The sequence below is a fragment of the Girardinichthys multiradiatus genome, chromosome 14 (genome assembly GCF_021462225.1).
Source record: "Girardinichthys multiradiatus isolate DD_20200921_A chromosome 14, DD_fGirMul_XY1, whole genome shotgun sequence".
NCBI lineage: Eukaryota > Metazoa > Chordata > Actinopteri > Cyprinodontiformes > Goodeidae > Girardinichthys > Girardinichthys multiradiatus.
In genome coordinates this window covers 34,078,524-34,101,811 of record NC_061807.1, presented here as the reverse complement: position 1 = coordinate 34,101,811, position 23,288 = coordinate 34,078,524, and the positions used below count along the sequence as shown (strand labels likewise).

At 39.9% G+C, this 23,288-nt stretch overlaps 1 protein-coding gene across 3 annotated transcripts in view; it reads right to left on the bottom strand.

The window, feature by feature from the left end:
* shroom4 (shroom family member 4) overlaps positions 1-21,835 on the bottom strand; it is an 89,096-nt gene extending 67,261 nt beyond the window's left edge. For all 3 annotated transcript variants that reach the window (XM_047386012.1, XM_047386014.1, XM_047386016.1), the window contains exon 1: positions 21,308-21,835. In XM_047386012.1, coding sequence (XP_047241968.1) covers positions 21,308-21,430 — 123 coding nt within the window. In that variant the 5' untranslated portion in view covers positions 21,431-21,835. The remainder of the gene's footprint in view (positions 1-21,307) is intronic.
* Between the last annotated feature and the right edge of the window lie 1,453 nt (positions 21,836-23,288).

Below are 23,288 nucleotides of genomic sequence, written 5' to 3'. Positions count from 1 at the left end.
ATAGTAACTGTAAACCATAGTCCCTGAGGGTATTCCCCTGAAGAATGGGTACACTTAACTTGGTTTCCAAAATACTGCCAACATTCCCAAATCCAGAATGTTCCGTAACAGACGATGTTAAAGCCTCAAAAGGATAAATGAGAGCAACTTTACTGTAATTTGTTCTGCCAGCCTGGTATCTGCTGAAGTCGGCTCTGGATAAATTTCCCTGTTTACCAATTCAATGAAATGCCCCCAAGATGGGAAGCAAATAATATCAGTTGGTGGTAGCTTTTTCAGTCTTTTTTTTTAACCAAAGTCGGGTCACTAAACAGGGTATTAAATGGCAAAAACATTTAAAAGTACAAAATGGTGGAAGGACTGAAATGTGCAGCACCTGCTGAATACGTTAAAAGCCTAGAGGAAAAGTTAAACAGCGTCAGAGAAATTACTAACTAAAATTGATCCAAGAAGAAAAAAAAAAGTATTTTCAAATTCCTGTTTCACAAGTCGTCTTCTTTACTCCTTCTGTTCAACTAGATGATTCCAACACAGAACAACGGGCTGAACTCAACCCACCAATATTAAGCCCCTGATCCACCTAGGGAGGTAGTCATTAACTATTATGAACTATGGGATTATGGAACAAGTTTGATGTGGTATAAAAAAAAGACATCGTATCATCCTCCTGTGTTTGCCAGATTTTGGGAGACGTTGACCAGAACAATCTGATGAGGTCAATAATGACACAGAACAATGTTGCTCGTATTGAGAGAGCTAAATGCATTTGGATTGCCTGCCAGCATATTAAGACATGAAGTTCAGAGCTGTGTGTGCGGTTTCCTTTAGGGGAAATCCAATGTACACGCCTCTTTGGTTCCGCAACCAAAGCGCACAAACCCTATGATCTCTGTGGATCAGCTTGTAAAATATGAAAGGACAAAGTGATCCATTTGTGGTTGTTTGATTTTTTTTTTTTAAATGGTAGAATCTTCTGAAATCTGATTTTTAGAATGTATATGGGAATGTAGAGGACTGCACACTTGTAGACTTGTGAAGGTGCCTAAAACGAGATTAGATGGAGCGTCAACAGAAAGCAGCTGGATTATTGGTCGACTAATCGTTGACAGATAAAGATATATACGTTGATTAGTCGCAGCCCAATTACCAAGAGGAAGACAGTTGTTTATTTGAAGCACTTTAAATTTTTCTAGAGCTACTGAGAAGTCAGTCATATAACAATTCATTGGTTTTAATCATTCTGTTGTACTTAAAGAGTTTGGTAAGCAAGTCTGCTATTAAACAAAGAAGGATAAAGACACATTATAGACAAATACTTCACCTTAATTAACACAGATTGACACTGGGACATGATTTACGATTATAAAACCTAAATCATTTGTCGATAGGGACGGGTAATATGGACCTATATGGAACTTTGCTAGATACCCTTACAGCCATGAGCAGATGTGTCCACTGGACATTAAAGAAAGCAGTGTTAAGCATTCCTTCACAGCTGCACCAACCTGACATATATCTGAACTGCAGAAGCAGCTCCTTCTGTTTATTTTCAATGCAGAACTGGTTTGGAGACTATTTAAAATTTGCTGGAGTCACTTTCTGGTGGGTTCCTTCGACTGTATATTTTAATAAGCTGCACTGCAGAGATGAGACTAAATATTATAATTTCCAAAGAAGATGTCGCCCACACTTTGCGTAAAAAACAAACTCACACAGACTCCACAGATACATTAATGTACACAAGTATGGCTGCCAAATACTGGATGTAAAATAAACAGATAGGGATCCCTCACGCAGCTTATTAAAGAATGGATTGCCATCTTTCAACATTTTGGAAACTAATACATCTACTAGTGAAACAGATTAAAATAATCTAAATGAAGAGAAAACATAGTTAAATACTCTTTATGCAGATATAAAAGAGTTTCAACAGCACAAAGGATGAAAAGATGGAAAAAAAAAAGTTTAAAACAGAAGTTGTGTTTTACCTACGATGTCTGACTGACAAGTGCTTTCAGGAAAAATCCAGTGCTGAAAGCCCACAGCTTTGCACCAAAGATGTTCTTACCTCCTTAAGCTCCTCTAATGCCATCAGAGTCAAACGTAATCTGTTCAAATAAGCCCCTCGTTACACGTCTCCTGTGAGCCACATCAAAGCTCCATCAGCCACAGCGCCCTGGAGAGACACACAGCAGCGCCGCACTAACCCCCGACCCTGACGAAACACTAACCTGTTATTTAGATCCCAGCACACCTCTGAACTCCCATAATCCACCACTACATCACCCCCTCTACGGTGACTTCTTCTTATCCCACAAAAGCCTGACACTCAAACTAAACTGTGACATCTAACCTGACAATCACAGACAGAAAGAAAGAATTTGGCTCATCAATATAATTGATGAAGTGTGCGCTCTCATGTTTGGCATGTTCAGAGTGCTTTCAAAACACATATACAGAATTATATTTGCCATTAAAAGTTTTACTATTTACAAAACATGTAAGCCTTTCTAGTTAAATACATTGAACCCATTAGGTTGCCAAAGATCCAAATCTTTAAAATGGTACGCAGTAGAGATGACCCAATCCAGGCCAGGTATTTTCTGGGGTTCCAATCATGATATTTTTAAATGATTGATTTAAGGGTTTATCATAAAAGTCAGCTACTAGTATCTCTTATTGGTATGCTGTCTGTAAATGTAGCAGCTGCATCTCCAACAAGCAGCGGAGCTACATTTTGTGTGGCCAGTTTCTAACAATAACAACCCGTAAACATTTGCGAGGGGTTGCAAAAACTATTACAGGCCACACATTTCATTTTGTTGATCAAACAGGTCTGGGAATCTTTCACCCAGTTAATGGCTTTTATGGTGAAAGAGAGACTGTGTTTGTGGCTGCAGCTTCCTTTCCCTCTGTGTCATGTGATCAGCTGTACTCAGAAGAGGTGCGTGGAGAGCAGCGCTCGGTTAATGAATCAGGATAACCACTTTTTCTGGGAGTTTTGTCCACACATGATTAATTGGGACAGCATTAAACATCCTGTGGTAGATGGCTGCTTTTTGTAGCGGAAAAACAGGTATGAAATGGATCTAAACCGCAAAAGTGAGCAAAAAAATTGAAAATGAGCACCACCTGCAAAATGGTACAGATGAAAACATTGCCAGTGTTCCAGAAATAACTTGAGGCTGACCTGAAGAAACTTCAATTATGAGAAAAGTATCCGTTACTGAGAAGAGAAATGAATAATGCAGCATAACTGACGACCGAGTTTGGTGGAACGCAATTCACACTAATATAGACCAAATAAAACATGCTAAAACTACAAATCCAAGGGACCAATTTTAATACAGTATCAGGCTAGAACTTGTATCTGCCAACACCTATTCTTAAATGGCTTAGCTACCGGGGACAATAAAATCCTGATTGGAACATCTATATTACATGGTACTGAAGTGAGGCTGTGGCAGATTTTAGAGCAAAAGTTTTACCAAAATATCACTGATACTCTGGAGCTCTTTCAATATCTCTCCGGATAGGTTTGGAGAGCTGAACGTACTTTCAGACAAACGAAGCCTGTGCAGTGCTTACAGCGCTGACACTGTTTGCCAGCCAGTCTTAACTTCACCGACATGCATCTACCAGCCCTGACATTTTGGGATGGTGTGTGTTGGACTTTGGCCTGTCCACCCAAGCGCTTAGCACACACCCATAAATGGCCCCCAGCTGTGTGTTTCTGGTGGATTATTGAAGCCATTAGATTTGGTGATCAACGTTGACAACAGCAGGGGTTAAAAGGTCGGCGGCCTGTTGGGAGCAGGATCGATCCATCAGTGTCTTTAAAAAGATCTGCATGAAAGTATCCCCCTTTTATCTTTCTTCACATCTTCCCACCCCCCAACACACACACACACACCCACACACTAAACACCATTTTAGAATGAGTGAAATATTAACTTCATAATGTGCACTTCATGACCTACTGCTCTTCTTCATGATCTGCTGGTATGGCTTCATGTGAGCAAGGTTGTATCTTTATTTTCATGCCTCAATCATCTCCAGTATCAAATTCAACAGTTGCAGAAAAGTGTTTATTTGCACTTCTAAGAGTTTACCAATCAGTGCACATAGTACAGTACAATCTCTACATGCAAACGTGTTAAGAAAAGTCCATATGCATAAAACAGATTGAAGCAAATCACACTGGTTTTCCTACCAGCAGCTACAACAGGCTCAGCTTGGGTTTGTCTTTACTTCCAGATCCAAGGTCCTGACTGGCCAAGGTAAACTAAATGCAGCATTAGCCTTACAACTTGCTACAACATCTTCATCCTAATGTAAATGTGATACTGTAGTTTAACCAGCTAACTCTGCATTGCACCTTATTTAAATTTGTTTTGGTGCTGATTTTCATGGTCCAGTTGACCTCTATGAAATGAGACAGACTGTGTCCCCTGATCAAACCTCTACGTGACCTCTCTTCTAATTAATATTATTTACTGGAGTCATAAAACCCCATTCCCATAAACTAGAACATAGCTATATTACAAAAAATAACTTTAAATCGTAAGTAGAAGATGTGGAAGTGGTAAATGGGCCTGCACTCATTTCAATCCTGGTCCTGCTGGTTGATGCGGTTTCAGCTGTGTTTTAGTTGTCTGCCAGATGGCCTCATATTTTAACTCCAGAATACTTTGGTTAATCTTCAACTTACCATCGGTCAAACCAGCTCTAATGATTATTCCTCTACCACCATGCTTGTGAAAGCTGTTATATGGTGTTCCCATTCATAGGTTGCTTGTTTTTGCCAAAGTTGGCAATAAATCCACAACTACAAATCGTGGCCCAACATCTCCACTTGTTTCCTGCCAGTATAGCCGACAGTTGAGCGGTTTGCTCCAATTCAAACTTTGTGCGATCAATGAGTTTCGTTTGGTTTCTGTTACCATAGCGATACAGTGTAAAATAGCGCGTATCTTTGTTCATCTAAAGTCAGACGTACCAAATTATAACGGCCACTGAGGACCATAATGTATTTTCATCATGTCCAGATGGATAAATAATGTCATGAATGACACAACTACTATGGCTTAGAATTAAATGAGGGTCTATCTTATTTTGACTATGACTGTATGTTATGTTGAATTCTGTTTCCAGTTTAAAGCCTCATCTAAAAGATATATTTTATCCATTGCTGAGAAAAGTAGTTAGGTGACAAGAAATCTGTTGTTATGAAGGTAAGTCATGACGGACTAAGAGAAAGAATAAAAAATTATTTTAAAAAAAATATATCTATTAACAGAGGTATGTAGAAATAATTTTGGGCTGAAAGAGACGCCAACCCACTTTTTTAGCATAAATCAGTTTCTTTCCCACTTTCTTTTTTAATGCAATAGAATCGCTTCATTCTTTTCTCATTCTTAATTGTTTTAGCCTGTGTAATCCATGCTTGTTTGCTTACAGTCCTTTCTCCTCTTGTTCCAAGTGAATCCATCTTTCCTGCATTTTAATCTTACATCAACCTGTATCAAAAACAGACCTCTCATTCCGTGTGGATGCAGATTTCTATGAAAGCTCTTAGATGCTTTATTGCAGACAGATATGACTGTGCATACAGGTCTGTTTGAGAAAAGACAGCAAGACACATTGCAAAAATAGCTTTTCTTGGCCTGAATTCGAGTTGAACCCTTGAATTCTTCCTGCTCTCTGTGTGTTTTTGTTTAAGCAACTCAAGAGATCCAGGGGTCTTGGTTCTAACAAAAAGAGCGGTTCTGACTCACAGATTCCGACCCGGCCTTCACTGAGAACCCTGCCTTTGGAGAAACAAGGAGAGAAGCGAGAAAGTTTCCATCAGACGCCATACAGCACGCACAGAAGGGAGGGATGGAAACATGACAGGATGTAATCCACAAGCAGTCTGTCGTGTCAGTTTAAGCCTCATCTTTAGTTTGCTCGCTGGGTTAGCCACGGGCCTGGACCACACTGTGTAGTGGAATGTGTTTGGAGGTATGCCTGCATGGTACAGCATTTTCTTTGGTCTGTGGCAAAACTAATTTACAATAAACTATGAATGTAAACACAGATGCATAGAACTGTACACTAATCAGGTCTGTAAAAGGCCTCCTTAAGTCATCATAAAAGCATAGAAACATCTTCTAATGTCGGAGGGCTGAATAAAACAGCTGCAATGCAGCCGCTGGCAGGAAGAGGAAGAGCTAAAACCAAGCTCAAGTTCGGATCAGAAGTAAGAAAAATGACCATGATGACCTAAAAAAACCAACTTAAAATTAGGTGAGGCTTTCCCGTTTGCTGGCAACAATCCTGGAGGGCTAAGTGTGTCAGATGGTAAAATAAACAGCATTAAGAAAAATGACTAATAGGTACAGAAACACGAGAAATCGACTGGACCGGAATCTGCCGATTTTCCACCCAACCGGCCCTGCGAATCAGAAACTGAAAAAAACTAAAACAGGTCAAGCTGGCAACAACACTCTCTGGTGTCAAAGTTATTACTGTGGGAAGAAGACTTAACGTTATTCCCATTACCAGGGAGGTGCCTAAAAATCAAGTCCAAGGAAGACGTGGAGGTAAAAAGCTATTCAAAAGGACACTAGTTACCAAAGAGTTGGTAGAGCTAGACTTCAGCAGGTTTCTTGCTTCTTTGCCATTTCCTATTTTTGTAGTTAGTCAACTGCAACTTTTCCAGACGCTAAAAGGAATCCTCTGCTGCAATATGTCAATTCCCACCCATACTGAGGAATATTTAATCTATTTGGTGAATGAGCGAATTGATCTGGAGCCCACTCCAGTAGGAATGTAATGCAGTAAAGTTGCTCTGTTTATCATGGCAGCATGATATGAGGAAAATATACACCTGCGATTATTCAATTGCTCAAAATTACAATGGGGATTTTGATTATGATTAACCCACATTTTGCTGCTTCCTTTCCTTTAACTTTAGCGTCCTGGTCACTAAAAACTTACATCAGGCATTGGAAAGAAGGTAACTAGAATCCATCTATTTGCCCAAACATGTCATCCATATGCAGGGTGTGAATGTATGGCACTTGAAACATGATAACCTACCAATTACTGCATCCAAGCAGTCCTTTGCAAGTGCAATATTGCACCCACTGACACTGCGACACTGCTCAAGGTCTTTCCATTTAAAACCTGCAGGACATTGGGCTGTGAGGACCACGGTTGGGGACCACTGACTTCTAGCTTTCAACCACTGTCTGTAATTGGACATCCAGGATTTAGAAATGTTCCTGGATGGTTTTGGGAAATCACAGATTTAAGGTGAGAATCGACATTCTCCAGTAGGGATGGGTACTTTTCACATTTGAACCAATACTGTACCAATGCCCGGTACCTGGGAATCAGTTTCGGTACTCAACGGTACCAGTTTTCGGTACGTTTGTGTGTGTTTAAGTGGTAATAAATGCTTATTTGTCAGAGGTTGCGGAGGACTTTCCGTTGTCGGTCCATTGACTGACAGGGTAAAAACAAATCCGGTCCTAATCTATTTTTACCCGTCATACACTGACTGTGGTCCCAGTAACTATATATAAACAAAACAATTAAACAATTGCACCTAAAATATGAACAGATCACGTGCTGGGACCTGAGAGCACAGTCTCAGAACTTTCTCCTAGTCCACATGGATCTGAATTGTGCACTTGTATGTGGGTAATTAAATGTCTGGAGTGGAATCGCTGCAGAGATTTTTGTGAGATTTTAGACCTTTGCCTTGGACAGATGACTTCTCGTGGCTGTTTTGATGTTGTTGTGGGGGCTGAATCAGCTCTCTGCTGCCACACTAGAGAATGATGAAATTACAAGTGCCACACCAGCCAAAGCTTTGAAAACTTGGAACATTTCTCCAATTGAGGTGATCAGAGGCTGGCTAGACTCACTGAATGAGGAGTTTCCTGATCCAGCAAGCATTCGCTTAAGTGGGAGGAAACAGCAAATTTATTTTGCTAACTCGCCACCAAGTGGTCAGAGGTGTGAATTGCAATCTGTCAAAAGGACAGGTGGCCTTCAGATTTTTCGTTTAAAAAAACTGGTCGAAAACGAAACATTTTCGGTTAACGCGACCCCTGGTATAAAGTTTGCATGTTCTCCTGGTGAACCCTTAGTTCTCACTGGGTGCAGCATGTGTTGGGAACTGGCTGCTCTGTACTGCCCTGGGACTGAGCTTGTGTGCGTGGTTGTCTGTCCTGCAGGTTTGTGTTTCACCGTGATGGACTGGGGACCTGTCCAGGATGTAGCCCACCTCTCACACACTGGGCATAGGCACCAGCCCCCCATAAACTGTGTTTTTTTAATATCATCACACAGCCAAGGAAATGTGTGAGGTGGACATACTCTCAACGTAAATGTCATGTGAAACTCTCCGTGAACAATGATTTATACCCCTCCTATTAAGCTTTTATTGTGGTAAAAAACAGGGGAGCTCATTTCAACTTGTTGATTTCCAGATAATACTGAACAATCAGGCAGCTTCTTTACTTTAACTGTTCCGATTTTACAAATGATTGCAGCCCATTTTACTGCAATGCAGTTGGGAGAACAGCAGAACCCAAAACCAAATTACAGTGCTGAACACTTTTTTTTCATGGCACTCAAGATGTTAGAGGCTAAAGAGAGGAGTGTTTTTTTGTTAAATGCACTGTGTCTGACAAAAACAAAACACGCACCAGAACTGGGTCAGGACATCTTCACCTCCAAAACCAACATCACACACATATACATCAATTACGATCTTTCTTTAGGTTTTCTGCTGTGTTAACAATGTTTTATGCCTGATTTGGACTATTTTGACGAAAACAGTCACAAAAATGAAGAAAGCCAAAGTGGATACATTATTACTACCTGAGAATTAGGCGTTGAGTTTAAAAGGGAGGCTGTAGGTTAGCGTCGGTTAGGACTTGAATATAAAAGCCAGGCTTAGGGTGGGTCCTCATTTATGGGGAAAGTGTGTGTTTGTGTGAGGCTCCAGACGTAGCCTAGAAGAAACAGCTGAAGGCTCTGCAGATCAGAGATACATGCATTCCAATCCCACACACACACACACACACACACACACACACACAGGTCTGCAACTTTAACACCAGCGTTTTCCTACAGCCAGGTATTGTTCTGAAAAACATTTCATTTGAAAACTATCAGATCATTTCTGACCAGTCCTTTTATTGTTTCGTTTGCCCATTTTTATTTATTCAGTCTGAATTAATATTATTATTTCATTATTTTAAAACCATGCCACCCTTTCAAGTTTCTTTTAAATTGTTGTGCTTTATTTGTAGGCTTTTTCAAACATATAGTTTCAGTTTAATTTTTATTGACTTTATTCGCCACATATAAATCAATATGGTGAATTTGTGCAATCTGACAGTGTTGGCTTAGTGAGAAGAAAATATTCCCTTTATTTTAGAATGCAATTAACTATTTATTGCTAAATCTGCAACCTTAATAACTTAGTTTAATCATATAACAAGTGATTTTGTTTTCCCCCTTTGTTGTGTTCATTCACTGGAATTATTTGTTAAGGAGTTAACTAGAGGTGCACCAATCTGAATTTTGTGACTAATTCTGATTTTTGGTTCTGAGTACGTTCTCAACCTGCCGATCCCGATTGTAGGAGATTCTCTTTAACAACCAAAACATGAGATTCTAGAAGAAAAGCATTTTTGATAGAGGTTAGTTATCTTTTATATTAGGAGCAGAAGTGATGCTATGCCACCTGTGTGAGAGCTGTCGCTGTAGAACAGGGTTTAATGATTTTTAAGCAGGGAAATGATTTGGAGCCTATATTGTAAATCATCCTTAGCATCTTAGGCTAGAAATTGACACGGTTAACGGGCCTAGCATCATTCAAACAGCAGCCATTTATAACGCTGAGATTTCCAAATGGCTGCCAACATTTCCAAATCCAACATGTCCCATAACAAACAGAGGTTGAAAGCAAAAAGGTTTAAAACTCATTTTATACCAAAAAGCTCATTTGGAGTAATGTGTTTAGCCTTCCTGTTCTCTGCTAATAGTGTTGCTCTTAGAAAATATAGTTTCCTTTAAAACACTTCTTACAGCTTTTCTGTTTCTTGTGACTTCATTTAAACACCGCAATAAGACTGAAAATAGCTAACTGTGAGCCTTCATCCCACAGCGCCCACACCAAAGAGTGTTGTTACCATAGCGACCTGGCAGCATTTAGTTTTACACATTTACTGATCGGAGAAAGACTGGATTCTTGAATTTCCGTGTGCTGATTGATACACAGCCCAAAAAGGTAAATTCTGGTCACCAGCTGCTTCGTCTTTCCTCCATAGTTTAAATTTTTGAAAACTGTATACAGATAAGTTAATAGCATCCACCTGTGTTATTTGACAATGCTCGACTGGTTAAACTGCTCTTTTTGATTCATTGGAGACTAGAAATGTGTTAAAGATGTTTTTGAATTCCATATACAATTAACTAAGGGTGTATTCACACCAGGAAAGTCCTTTGGTTCGACTGTGTGGTCCGGACCAAAAGTGAATTTTATTTTTTTCATTTGGTGTGGTTTGTTTTCACAGTGAACTATTACTTGTAAACAAAGCCACGCGGGTGACGATCATTGTTCCCATTGGACAGAAATGACGGGGGCGGGACAGAGCACAGACCCGGAAATTTAGGAAAACATCTGTAGACGTGCTGCGTGCAGCACCTCTGTTCTGCATATTTGTGTCGTTATTACAGCTGCAATATTATTGTGAGAGTGAAGTTCAGCTCATTCAACACAGACTTTGAGACGTTCCATTTATAATGTTGGAACCCCGTCAGAGAATGCGTGCTGAACGCCGACGTTCTCTACGTGCCTTGTCCCACAACAAGCCAGTAGCGTTGCTAAGCAACACACAGCTTGTCAGGTATGATTACCTTACAACACACACCTTTGCTACCGGCTACGGTGGCTTTTTATGTCCAGAGAGACATACGCTTTTTGTAGTTGGTTCGGATCGGCACCGGTTTGTATTCAGACCATAAGCGAACCGCACCATTAGGAAGCGGACCGAGACCACCTCAAAAAGTGGGTCTCGGTCCGGTTGTTTGGTCCGGACCAGGGTTCGCTTGAGTGTATTCACACCAGCACAAAAGGTCCGGACCAAGGGGGGAAACAAACTCTGGTCCGTTTAAAGCGGACCAAAAGTGGCAAGTGTGAAAACACCCTAAAACAAGCAAAGCTGAAAAAACTAAAATAAGTCCTTCATAAGTATTTTGGCATGTTTGCATGTTGTTTCATGGCACAACTTTTCATGACTTTATTGAAAAGAATTTGCCATAAAATGAGATCTAAACTAATTTATGTCTTTATACAGCCTGAAATTTACTCAAAAGCTAACAATGGTTGATTTTCTTTGACTTGTGGATTTTACATAATTTGGCAACAAAAATGAAAAGTGAAAACTTAATTTGACAAGAATTTATTTTTTCATCCTGTTATGGATGCCAAATGCAACTTTTTTTCCAATCATCAGCGTGCCATGTACTGTACTCCTCTGCAACAGGACATATGTTTTTGGTTTGGTAGAAAAGCAGAAGACATGGTAGCACACACACAAACACACAGTAAGGACAATAGCATCTCTCTCTGAGGACATCCTCATCTAACCCCCACTGAGCAGATTGCTACTGGAGGCTACCTTTCCAGGAATGCAGAAGGGAAAAGGAAAGAAAAACACGCAGACACACACGGTTGTTTACAGAATCAGGGCAGGAAAGTTGGAGGTATACCCACAACTTTATGCCAAAGCATTATTCTGGAAAACTTCTGCATTTGTCTGACTGTCAACAACAAGAGTAGAGTGGAAAATGTTGATCTGGGTAAAATAATTCTGTGTTTTCAGAGATACTCTGGAGGAAAGCTCCACACCTTAAGAAAATGATCTCAAACAAAGAAAAAACTAAACTAAACCCTTCTCTACAATGCTCTTTTGTACCACTAAGGATGCTTCGTAATCCTGCAGCGACTGGGTTTCATCAGTACATTCACAGAGGCTCGGTCATTTAGGCAGTTTATCCTGCGTTAAAGCCACTGAATCCTGCTGGCTTGATGGTGAGTTCGGGATTTCAACACTTCAAAGGAAATCAACTGTCAGATCGATGAGAAAAACTGTCAAGTGGGCGATTCAAGGCAAAAACTTCAGCATAATACATCAAGTGTTGGGAAACATGCAGAACCAAAGCCCATATTCCAGATGTAACAATGTAATACATCATTAAAACTGCAAAGCTTTTATCTTTGCACAGTTCACGAAGATTTCCGCAGCTCAGTACAAAATTACCTCTCTGGCATCCCTACTCAGAGGGGAAGCTCAGGAAGAGTTTTCATCATCACATCTAGCACAAATGTTCCTGCCTAGAAAGTTTCCTACCAAATCAGTTTTTATTTTATACAGCACTGCTGCTCTGTTCCCACTGTGACAAGCACTGACCCCCGATATACTGACCCGGTTTTAGCACCAACTCTTAGCTGGACCAAAGAAAGGAACCACTTAAGTCAGGCAGGCTAATTGAGAGCAACAACCGATCAAAATGTTGAGTGCCGAGTTTTAAACTGCCGTGCATTCAATCTGCCTAATTTAAGACAAAAGACGGAAAAGCTTTAACATAAAAGGTTGGATTAGTGCAGGACGAACAGGACCTTGTTGGCTTTCATCTTTATGTTGCGCTACTGGTGCTGGGACTGTGAAGCATTCATAACCACCACATGTAGCTGAAAACAGCAATTGGTATAGTGAGGTGTTCATCGAAATATTGAGTCTATCTGTATTCAGTATGTCAATAATGGCAATCAGAAAGTGTGTATATACACCCTGACCATATGAGGGCAGTTCTGACGGATATCAGTATTTTTCCAAACACGCAAACATCAGGTTCTCTCTGTGGAGAGCAGGTAGTTCAGACGGACATCACCGTGCAAGGCATTGGTTCCTCAAATTTCCGATCCATTTCAAAACATGTACGTTTTGATTTTTCTACACATAGAAATCATTGCATTTCTGTAAAAAAGATAGGAGCCCCAAATTGTGACAAGTTGAAAAAAAAAAAAACCCACTAGATGGCTCATCATTCAGCCACATTCCTGCCTAGGAATGCCGACAGAAAGTAGAAACCACCTTCCAGCAACATGCTGCACACCTATGAAAGAGCCTTAAGAGGTGGAGATAAGAAGTCAATAATTCAAATTTGAAATGTAAAGCCTTCTTGATTTCTGTTTGTCAACAATAAGGGAATATATGTAAAACCGGTTGAAAAAGAATAAGAAACAGTGTTCATTTAAAATACATAATTAAAACTGAACTTCATTTTTCCTGTTTTTTGACATTTACTTAAAATATCGCTGTTTTTCCCATTATATTTATACAGCAAAGACTTTCAGGCACAAATTTAAAGCACCAAAATGATCAAATAAGTAAAAAACGTCATTATAAAGAAAAAAATGCAACATTTGATTAAAAATGCATTTTTCAGGCTTCGGGCCGCATAATTGTTTTTCACCGATTTGCTGTAATCCAAAATAATAACCTCTATCAACATAAAGCTGAGTCGGCTGAAAATGTTCCATAGGAGTGAACATCAGGAAGGACAACAGGGATAATATTCTGAACAATAAGCAAGCTTACTTTAAAACATCTACATTCGGTTAAACCCATGTTTTGTTTTAGTCTTCCACCACTGAAAATAAATCTGCTGAGACTTTAACTGATGCCGTCTTCAAACAAATCTCACCACGTGTGACTGAAGCAGACTTTAATCCTTGACTTTTCGACATGTCTTTAACGTTCGCTGTGTGTAAATCACTGTCAAAATGAAACTGCTGATTTCAAACACTCACCTGTGTTCTCCATCTCTACATATGTATGCTCCTGTATAAACATGTTATATGCAACATTAATATAACCATAATACCCAATATATTATGTCATATTAGCAGCAGCAGTGCAACAATTGCTGCTTCTCAGTTTTAAATACAAGCAACAGGAGCATGTTATACATATTCTTTCATTTTGTGTTATTACCACTGTGAGGCTCACAGGCCCACGTCTATTCAGCGCATTTTAGATTTACCTCTAAGTCATAATCCCCTCGTCATTAAATTTAAACACATTCATAACAAGAGGACAAAATGCGGGTTACACGCCCCATACAATCTGATCCCCCTTCAACATGTCTAAAAGAGCTCAGCTGGGGAAAGTACACATAAAGAACATCTTAACAACGGGTGTTGAAAATATTTCACTAATGTGAAACCGCTAATATCCAAACAACGACTGCTCCTCATATTCGCTGACGTTCCGGCGTCCCACGGGAACGCCGCCTCACAGTTCAGAACCACAGCCCGGTTAGAAACAGAAATATGTCCCTAACACAAATCAGAAGGGAGCGCTCAGTAGATCATAAAACCACAAATGAAAGTGAGCTGACAGCTTTACTGGAGTTAAACACGACAATCAGAGGAGCTCGTCATGCCCACATTCTGACTGCAGACACAAATTCACATAAAAATGTCCCCGAAACACAAGGGACTGACAGCTTCCATTGCTGTATGTATGTAAACACACACAACACTCCCACTCGGGTATTTCCACAGATCAACACACTTTCACACATGTATTTATGTGACATTAAACAGTGCCATCTATCCACATATGGGTTTATTTGTCAGTGTTTGTTGGAGAGGGGCTGCTTTAGAAAAAGGGCTTTCAAAGTTTTAGTTTGAGTGTTGCAAAGTCCTGGCATGAAAATATTAGCAAAGCAAAAAATGCACCCCTCCGTGAGGAAAGTTGACTGTCAACTCCACGACTTTTTTTACGATTTTGTTTTACTCCATTTTGTGCAAGTTGCTGAGACATTATACTGTATATGGTTTGTTAAAAGACATAGGCCCAGTTTCTGGAAAAAGTGACATCTATGGTGGATTACCAAATGGACAGTTATGACTGTAGCTTCTAGACTGTTGTAAAGCAAAACTAGATCATAAAGAGCATAAAACCGGTGTTCAGGTGCTCACATTTAGCTACCAAGACCTGGTTGCATCTGCCTAGACTAGACTTAGGAATGAAAAGCTAAAACCATTTAATTCGATTCAAAAATTAAATTCAAAAATTCCATCTAACTCCCAGAGAAACATTAAATAAGAAATTTGACACAAAACAATTACAAACTTTAATAAATTATATTGGGATTTAGGCAGATAAAGTTGTGGAGAGGTTTAACGCAGGGTTAGATTATATATGCCAAGCTTTGAACATCTCAGAGCATGGTCCAATTGTAAACCCACCAAGACATGGCCATTCAACTAAACTGACGGCCGGCGAGAAAGGTTGTAAATGGCCTGTACCTCTATAGCGCTTTATCTAGTCCGAGGACCCCAAATCAATTTATACTACAATCAGTCATCCACACATTCAAGTGAGGCTGCCATACAATCAGCGCCACTAGGCCCTCTGAACACCATCGGCAGGCAAGGAGGGTGACGTGTCTTGCCCAAGGACACAATGGCCGAGACGGATGGAGCGGAGGTTTGAACTGGCAACCCACTGGTCACAGGACAGACTCCTACCACCTGAGCCACAGGTTTGCTGATCTGAGAAGCAGCCAAGAGGCCTCTGGGTTTCATTCTTCTGTAGGAACAGAAAAGATGGTCAGAGGTGATGTGAAGATAGATGGAGCTAAATACAGGACAGTCCTGGGAAATACCAGGACAACGATCCTAAACATACAGCCAGGCATTCAGAACGGCTTAGATCAAAGCATGTTCATGTGTTAGAATGGTCCAGTCAAAGTCCAGGCCTAAATCCATTTCAATATTTATGGCAAGACCTGAACAAGGATGTAAGCAACGTATTCCATTCATTCTGGCTCATCTGGAGCTATTTTGAAAATGTCCGTCTCAAGATGCGACTCTTGAAAGGTTGTTTTGCAAGACAATGTGGAGATTATGTTGAAATGAGATATTGTGATGAATGTTTATGCCAGGTATGGAAGAAGACATTCATATTCAGTGAGCTGAGCCTATCAGTGGCTAAGATCCAGCAAATTTCCTATGGAATAACGTTGCAGCTGTTTTGCTGCTGCTGAACGTTGCATTCAGGAAGCACTGATTCCAAACCAATTGAAAGGGAAAGGAGCCAATGTCAAATAAGAAATGCTGGAATTCTTTTTAAATTAATCAACATGACAGTTAAAGCTGTTTAATATCACCAGAGAGGGGAAAATACCTATCTACAACACAACACTTCCTTTTTGCTGCTCAGAATGTTTGATTTTTATCAAGCAAAACGGATGTACAGAGAAACTTCGGTCTTCCATGTCCTCGTGATGTTCACAGCGAGTTCAGGTCATTGCTTGTCACCTAAAACATGAACACTAACAAGCTGACAGGCTTACTAAGCGGCTGAGCGATCAGCATAGCTAATGACTGAGTAACTCACTGAGCAGACAAAACCCCAAACTCACCGTGTCATCGTACGTCTAATCGACTGAGGTTTGGAGTTAGGTTAGGTCTGAGGGTTGTGTGTGTGCACACACACACGCGCACACAGATTAGTTATGCTCCCGGAGGAATGTTGACCAAATGGCTTGTATCCCTCTGCTGTCTCAAGCTGCAGGAGCTGCCCCTCCCCCCCTGCAGCGCCTTGCGCGCCTGTCCTCAACACATCCTGAGAGGGCAACTGGCTCTCACACACGTGCACCACCCATCCCCACCACACCCCTAAAAAGTGGGCATACCCACTTAAGCAAAGATCCACTCTTAGGAGACACTTTTACACACATGGAATATTATTTTTTTACAGGATACAAATCTGCAGGTTAATCTTATAAAGAGAACTTTTTATCTATTAGCTGGGAAAGAATGGAGATGCCTCTGGTCTGCTGTACCAAGCTCTCATGAGAACAAAAACCTGTTTTTAAAAAGTGCTAATGTGAAGAAAGGCCGAATGGGAAAATCTTTCCATATTGCAAATACTGGACATTACAACGAACTACAACTTGCTTGACAGTAAACGCATAATCCTGGTAGCCTCCTGAAGATGGCTTGTGTTGTCTGTTTGTTTTGTCTTCTTTAAAGATTTGTGTCTGAATAGGTATTTTTGTCTTATATTGTTTTTTATAACTGATGCATATCTCCAAAGAGCAAACCCCCAAAACATTTCTGTTCGTTTTCAACTTTAACAAAATAACAAATTTGCTGTAAATTTGCTTGGCATTGTCGACAAATTCAACAGAAACGTCACAAGAGAGCTTTGACTAGACAGGGTTCCCCATTTAATGCTTGGGAAACACGCAGGATGATAAGGAAAAGCCTATTTACCTGCACCAAGAGCAGACTATATACATACCATTACAAATAACCTTGTTACATCTGAGAGTCATTAACACAATAACAAAAGACGTGTTATAAAAAGTGCCAAATGCTACGTTAGGCAGAAAACTCGCACTGCACAAAAAAACTGCACACAGTGGTGGCAGCATCATGCTGCGGGGATTTCATCAGCTGGACATGCAAAGATGTATGGATAATCCTGGAAACCTGGTAGAAGCTGCAGAGAACTTGACACGGGGGTGGAGGACGTAACCCACATCATTGTAGCCTGAGCCGGGTTTAATTCACAACTTATTCACGTGTCAGAATGGCCCAGTCAAAGTCCAGAACTAAAGGACTTGAAAAGTGGTGCTCAATAGAGGTGCACGATATCTCCACCCACAGCTAACATGACAATGTAAAAGGACTGTTTGGATGCAATGTTTGGTAGATTATTATATTTCATGTTCCATGCATGCAATGTCCTGCATGGCAATAATATGCTGGGCCCTAATGATTCTCTCCATTCTGTCTGACTGAACTTCAGCTATTTTCCAAGAACAATAATTTCAGATTGTAGATTTGCACCTGGAAATGTAATGAAAGCATCTAACCTAGAGAACATCTTCCTTCCACTTCACAATGATGAGCTGCATCGTGTCCATCGCACACATTTCTAAGTCAAATACCTGAAACTGTTTGCTTCTAACGTGGAAAAGGTCAGCAGGTATAAATACCTTTACAACGCGCTGTTTAAGTATTACTTTTGATTATTGACTGTTAAACTAATTTTAAACTCTTTTTGTATTCCACAAACAATGCATGGCAGCAGTTTAGCAAAGCCACAATTCTGCATTAAAAACCAAAACATCAGGGCCAGATCTGCTAACAAAGGCCGTCTCCATGTCTAAAAAGGCTCTGTTGGTTCGCCGATACGCCCTCGAGTGTTGTGTTTGTTTGCGTCTGGATGAGCGCCGTCTGCTGTCTGCCAATAAAATAAAGAAATGCTCATTGTTCTAAGCTAACTGTAGTCCAACCATGCCCTGGAGCAGCCAATCATGCCGAGGTACCTGGCATTACAAGACCATATACGTCAAGCTCATTAAGGCAGATATTAGCAAGTAAGATAAATTCGCATTTATCAAGTTAGAATGGGTATTAGGTACACAACTATTAAAGCCTTTTTCTTTTTACTCCTCACAAGCAGCAGTCATTCAGTTATTTCAGTCCTGATTTCTAACAACCCTCGATGTTACAGTTGTATCGAACTTTGTGAGAAGCGTCGCCTTCTCCAAGTCAGGGGGAACTCTGACGTGGCCACTTCGATGGTCTTCCGGCTTCCGGTGGCAAACGAGATCAGTTGTTTTACCTTCAACATGTGTGTCGTGTATTAAAATACGTCCTTGGTTTAACACAGAGTTAATATGTTGTGGCTCTAGTCCAATCATGTTTGCTTCGATGAGGAGGGTGCAGGATGCAATGTATGTGACATTATGTGTTAACCATAAGCTATGCTGGTTGCGCACTTATGCTTTTCTAAATTTCATTTTTGCCTTCCGGGAAATTAGGAACATGACGGCATTCAGCAGCGGCCCATAACAACATGGTGAACTGTTAGTGAGACGAGGAAAGCCCTATAGGCTCTCACAGAACCTGATGTCTTCCCCCATGGACACAGAACAGCCATGCAGCAAAGTCTGATTTTTATCTCTTTTAACAGTCCCCCCTAGTCGCATTTTCCCACGGGCCGTGTTGCTGTGTGTGACTCAGTATGTGTGCATGGGTGTTTCCAGATGACTGAGCCAGGCTTTTCCATTCCCTGTTTCGGTGAATTCCAGACGTACACCGGCCAACATTTACACCGCCAACACCACCACAGCTGCTGCTGCAAGTCTTTAACAAAGTGGAGGATGCAATGGAGCACACACTAATAATTACTTTCTGTAATCCAAAGACACGCTCCTTGTTTCCAGTGGCTCGACGCCCGCGTAACTGAACCGCTTCGAGAGATGAGGAGGAAACTTCGGCCCCCTCTACTTGTCGCACAAGATGGGGTCAAGACACAGCAAAGTTCTAAACTACCCCCCTCACCCATTACAGCTTTAAAACACTACACCATTTGTCATGCTGTGTGGTTCATAATGCTCTATCTACAGTGCCTTATGAAAGTATTGGACCTCCTTGAACTTTTCAACCTCTTGCCACATTTCAGGCTTCAAACATAAAGATATGAAATTCTAATTTTTTGTGAATAATCAACAACAAGTGGGACATAATCGTGAAGTGGAATGAAATTTATTGGATGTGTCAAACTTTAACAAATAAAAAACTGAAAAGTGGGGCGTGCAATATTATTCGGCCCCTTTACTTTCAGTGCAGCAAACTCACTCCAGAAGTTCAGTGAGGATCTCTGAATGATCCAATGTTGTCCCAAATGACTGATGATGGTAAATAGAATCCACCTGTGTGTAATCAAGTCTCCGTATTAATGCACCTGCTCTGTGATAGTCTCAGGGTTCTGTTCAAAGCGCAGAGAGCATCATGAAGACCAAGGAACACACCAGGCAGGGCCGGGATACTGTTGTGGAGAAGTTTAAAGCTGGATTTGGATACAAAAAGATTTCTCAAGCTTTAAACATCCCAAGGAGCACTGTGCAAGCAATCATATTGAAATGGAAGGAGTATCAGACCACTGCAAATCTACCAAGACCCGGCCGTCCCTCTAAACTTTCATCTCGAACAAGGAGAAGACTGATCAGAGATGCAGCCAAGAGGTCCATGATCACTCTGGATGAACTGCAGAGATCTACAGCTGAGGTGGGAGAGTCTGTCCATAGGACAACAATCAGTCGTACACTGCACAAATCTGGCCTTTATGGAAGAGTGACAAGAAGAAAGCTATTTCTCAAAGATATCCATAAAAAGTCTCGTTTAAAGTTTGCCACAAGCCACCTGGGAGACACACCAAACATGTGGAAGAAGGTGCTCTGGTCAGATGAAACCAAAATCAAACTCTTTGGCCACAATGCAAAACGATATGTTTAGCGTAAAGCACCCAGCTATTCTAAGAATGCCCCCTCAGATAATCAACATCTTTCATTTCCAGGACTCCCACATCTCACAGACACCCCATAACCCCATTCCACACCCCACCCCCCACATCATTCCTGCCCAAAACTCTACCTTCTATGAAGTGGTTTTAGCCATCAACACTTGGACATTTTTGCCTTGAATTGAAAGAAGTATCCTGGACAAGCACAACGTCCCCTTTTGTCTGGGAACTCCCATGGGAACTGCTGGAGAAGAGAGCCCCTTTATGAAGGTTGCCAAAGTGCCATAATTCCATAAATAAATAAACTGACATATAACTACTCACGTGTGTAACGTGTGTATAATTTAGTACATATATAACTAATAAAATATGTCATACTTTTATGATTTAATTTTATTTGCAAGAAGCATAAACATTGAGTATTTTTGTTTTATTGCTGTGTTTTAACACATCATGCTCTAATTCCCTAATGATTTTAAATTTCAAATAACAAATTTCAAAACATTTATTAATTCAACAAATGTATTTTCTTTCAATCTTATTTAATTTATGACCTGCAAAAAAAGCATTTAATTATTTATTTATTTATCACACTGGCACTGTTGGCACTCCTTAATGATGAGGAAGAAGAGTGACCCTTTAGTTAAGCCTACACACAAGCCAAAGCTATGCAATTCTCCCATATATATATATATTTTTTTTTTCCAAAGAGTTGAAATCAAAACAACTACCAGTAACAGGAATGCATGGATGAAAATGGTAACATACATCTGCAGGATAAAACACGATTTATGCGACGTTGCAGCAACAACCCTGTTTAAAAAGCGAATTAAAATGAGATGCTGTGGCAATGTTAACCTAGCAGAGACGATGAAGAATCATTCTATGTGCTGTTAGCTTACTTTAGTGATGATGAGCGGCTCGCCGTGCTCCAGTCCTCCTTTGAGGGTAAACCCCCAAGGCGCGCCCCCGTTCAGCTGGACCTGGATGTGGTTGAAGGAGACGAGCTGCTCCACGGTCTCCATGCCGCTCCGTCCGCACACTTTTCTCTCTCAGTGGTTAACAGCGCAGCGGCGTCCGTAGCGGTACCTCTTGCCTCTCCATCACCGCTCTAGCATCAACAACGAATGGATGGTGGGAAGACGGAGTGAGCGAACCCGAAGAGGGCAAAACTTTTTTCTTTTAGCCAGCGTCAAGTTACTGGATGTTACAGTGGTAATGTCGTTAGCTATATCCGGTCAATCTGTTCGGGAAAAGGACATGTTAGCATATTACGTCACAACAGTCCTACTCGGTACAACATCAGAACCTTATTAAAAATTATTTCGCGTCGAATATTTGGCAAAAGTAATTTATCCCGTTTAAAATAAAGCAAAACGGCTGCTTTATTGTTGTAATAGACAAGTATTTCCGCTGGTATTTCTGTAAAACGACGCAGCCGCAAACTTTGGGAAAACTTTTACCCCAGCACCGTTCTCCAGCTAGGCAAGTTGCTCCTCCCACAATTGCGCACGCACGATGTGATTGAAAGAATAAACAACCAATGGCAGATCGCCATCCGAGTAGCTTGTCCAATAGAATAACTAATTTAGAATCCTTCGAAATCAGGCGCTTAGTTCAAAGAAATGACCCAAGTTCGCAGAAAAAAACAAGCAACTCTGTATAGTTTAAGTTGTTCATTATCTATTTTTCTGTATTTCACAGATGTACAAAAATAATTTATACATTTTTATAAATAACAGAACGCTTTATGTTTTAGACATTTTTGTTGCAACAATACAAATTTATGATTGTGCTATTGTATTGCATTGTGTTGCATTCTAGACAAGCCTATTGCTCACTTGCAACCAGTTTTTAAAAAATGTTTTTGTATTAATATTTCATGAAATGTATCATTTCTTTACATATATATTTTTGTCCAGTTTAAAAAATCATTGGAAATGGAATTCACAGGACATGACCTGCTTATGCTTCATATTGATGGAATTTGAAAGGTTTTATTCAGAGGTGTGTAACTAAGTAATAAGTCAAGATTGCCTATTTGAATCATACATATCTTTAAATAAATCTGAGTCAGATCAGGTGTCTCATGTTCTTAATTAGAGTTAATTTATTTCTAAGGCTGTGGACAAACAAACTCGAGCAATTTTGTCACATATGTCTAAACATAAAAACATTCCAGTAATTTCATACAGAATGCAGGGGAAACTTGCATTGCTTTGTGGACAGTTTCCAACACACTCCAGACATTTTGATACAATTAAAACGGGGAAGAGAGACTGGAAAAGAAATTATGGTTTAAACATTGCTAAGCCTCAGGGCTGAAGATACACTTTCCTCTGACCCAGCGAATTGTCTTATGGGAAAATATTCCAGCTCTTTCACAGTTGCTGGATGTTGGACTGGATTTATTATAATCCAAGACAGATTTTTAATTGAGCCAATAATATTTTAAAAACCGAATTTCCCTTTAAAGAAATAAGCAAGAACTTTAGAGCTATCTACGTATTTTAAGTTGTCAGATGTTTTACAATAAACTGCCTGCATTTGTAGAATATAGCTGCAGCACCATGATTACCGACGAGATATATATATATATATATAGATATATATATATATCTATATATATATATATATCTATATATATATATATATCTATATATCTATAGATATATATATATATAGATATATATATATATCTATAGATATATAGATATATATAGATATAGATATATATATATCTATATCTATATCTATATATATCTATATATATATATATATATAGATAGATATAGATATATATATCTATATATATATAGATATATATAGATATATATATTGATATAGATATACATTGCTCAAAAAAATAAAGGGAACACTCAA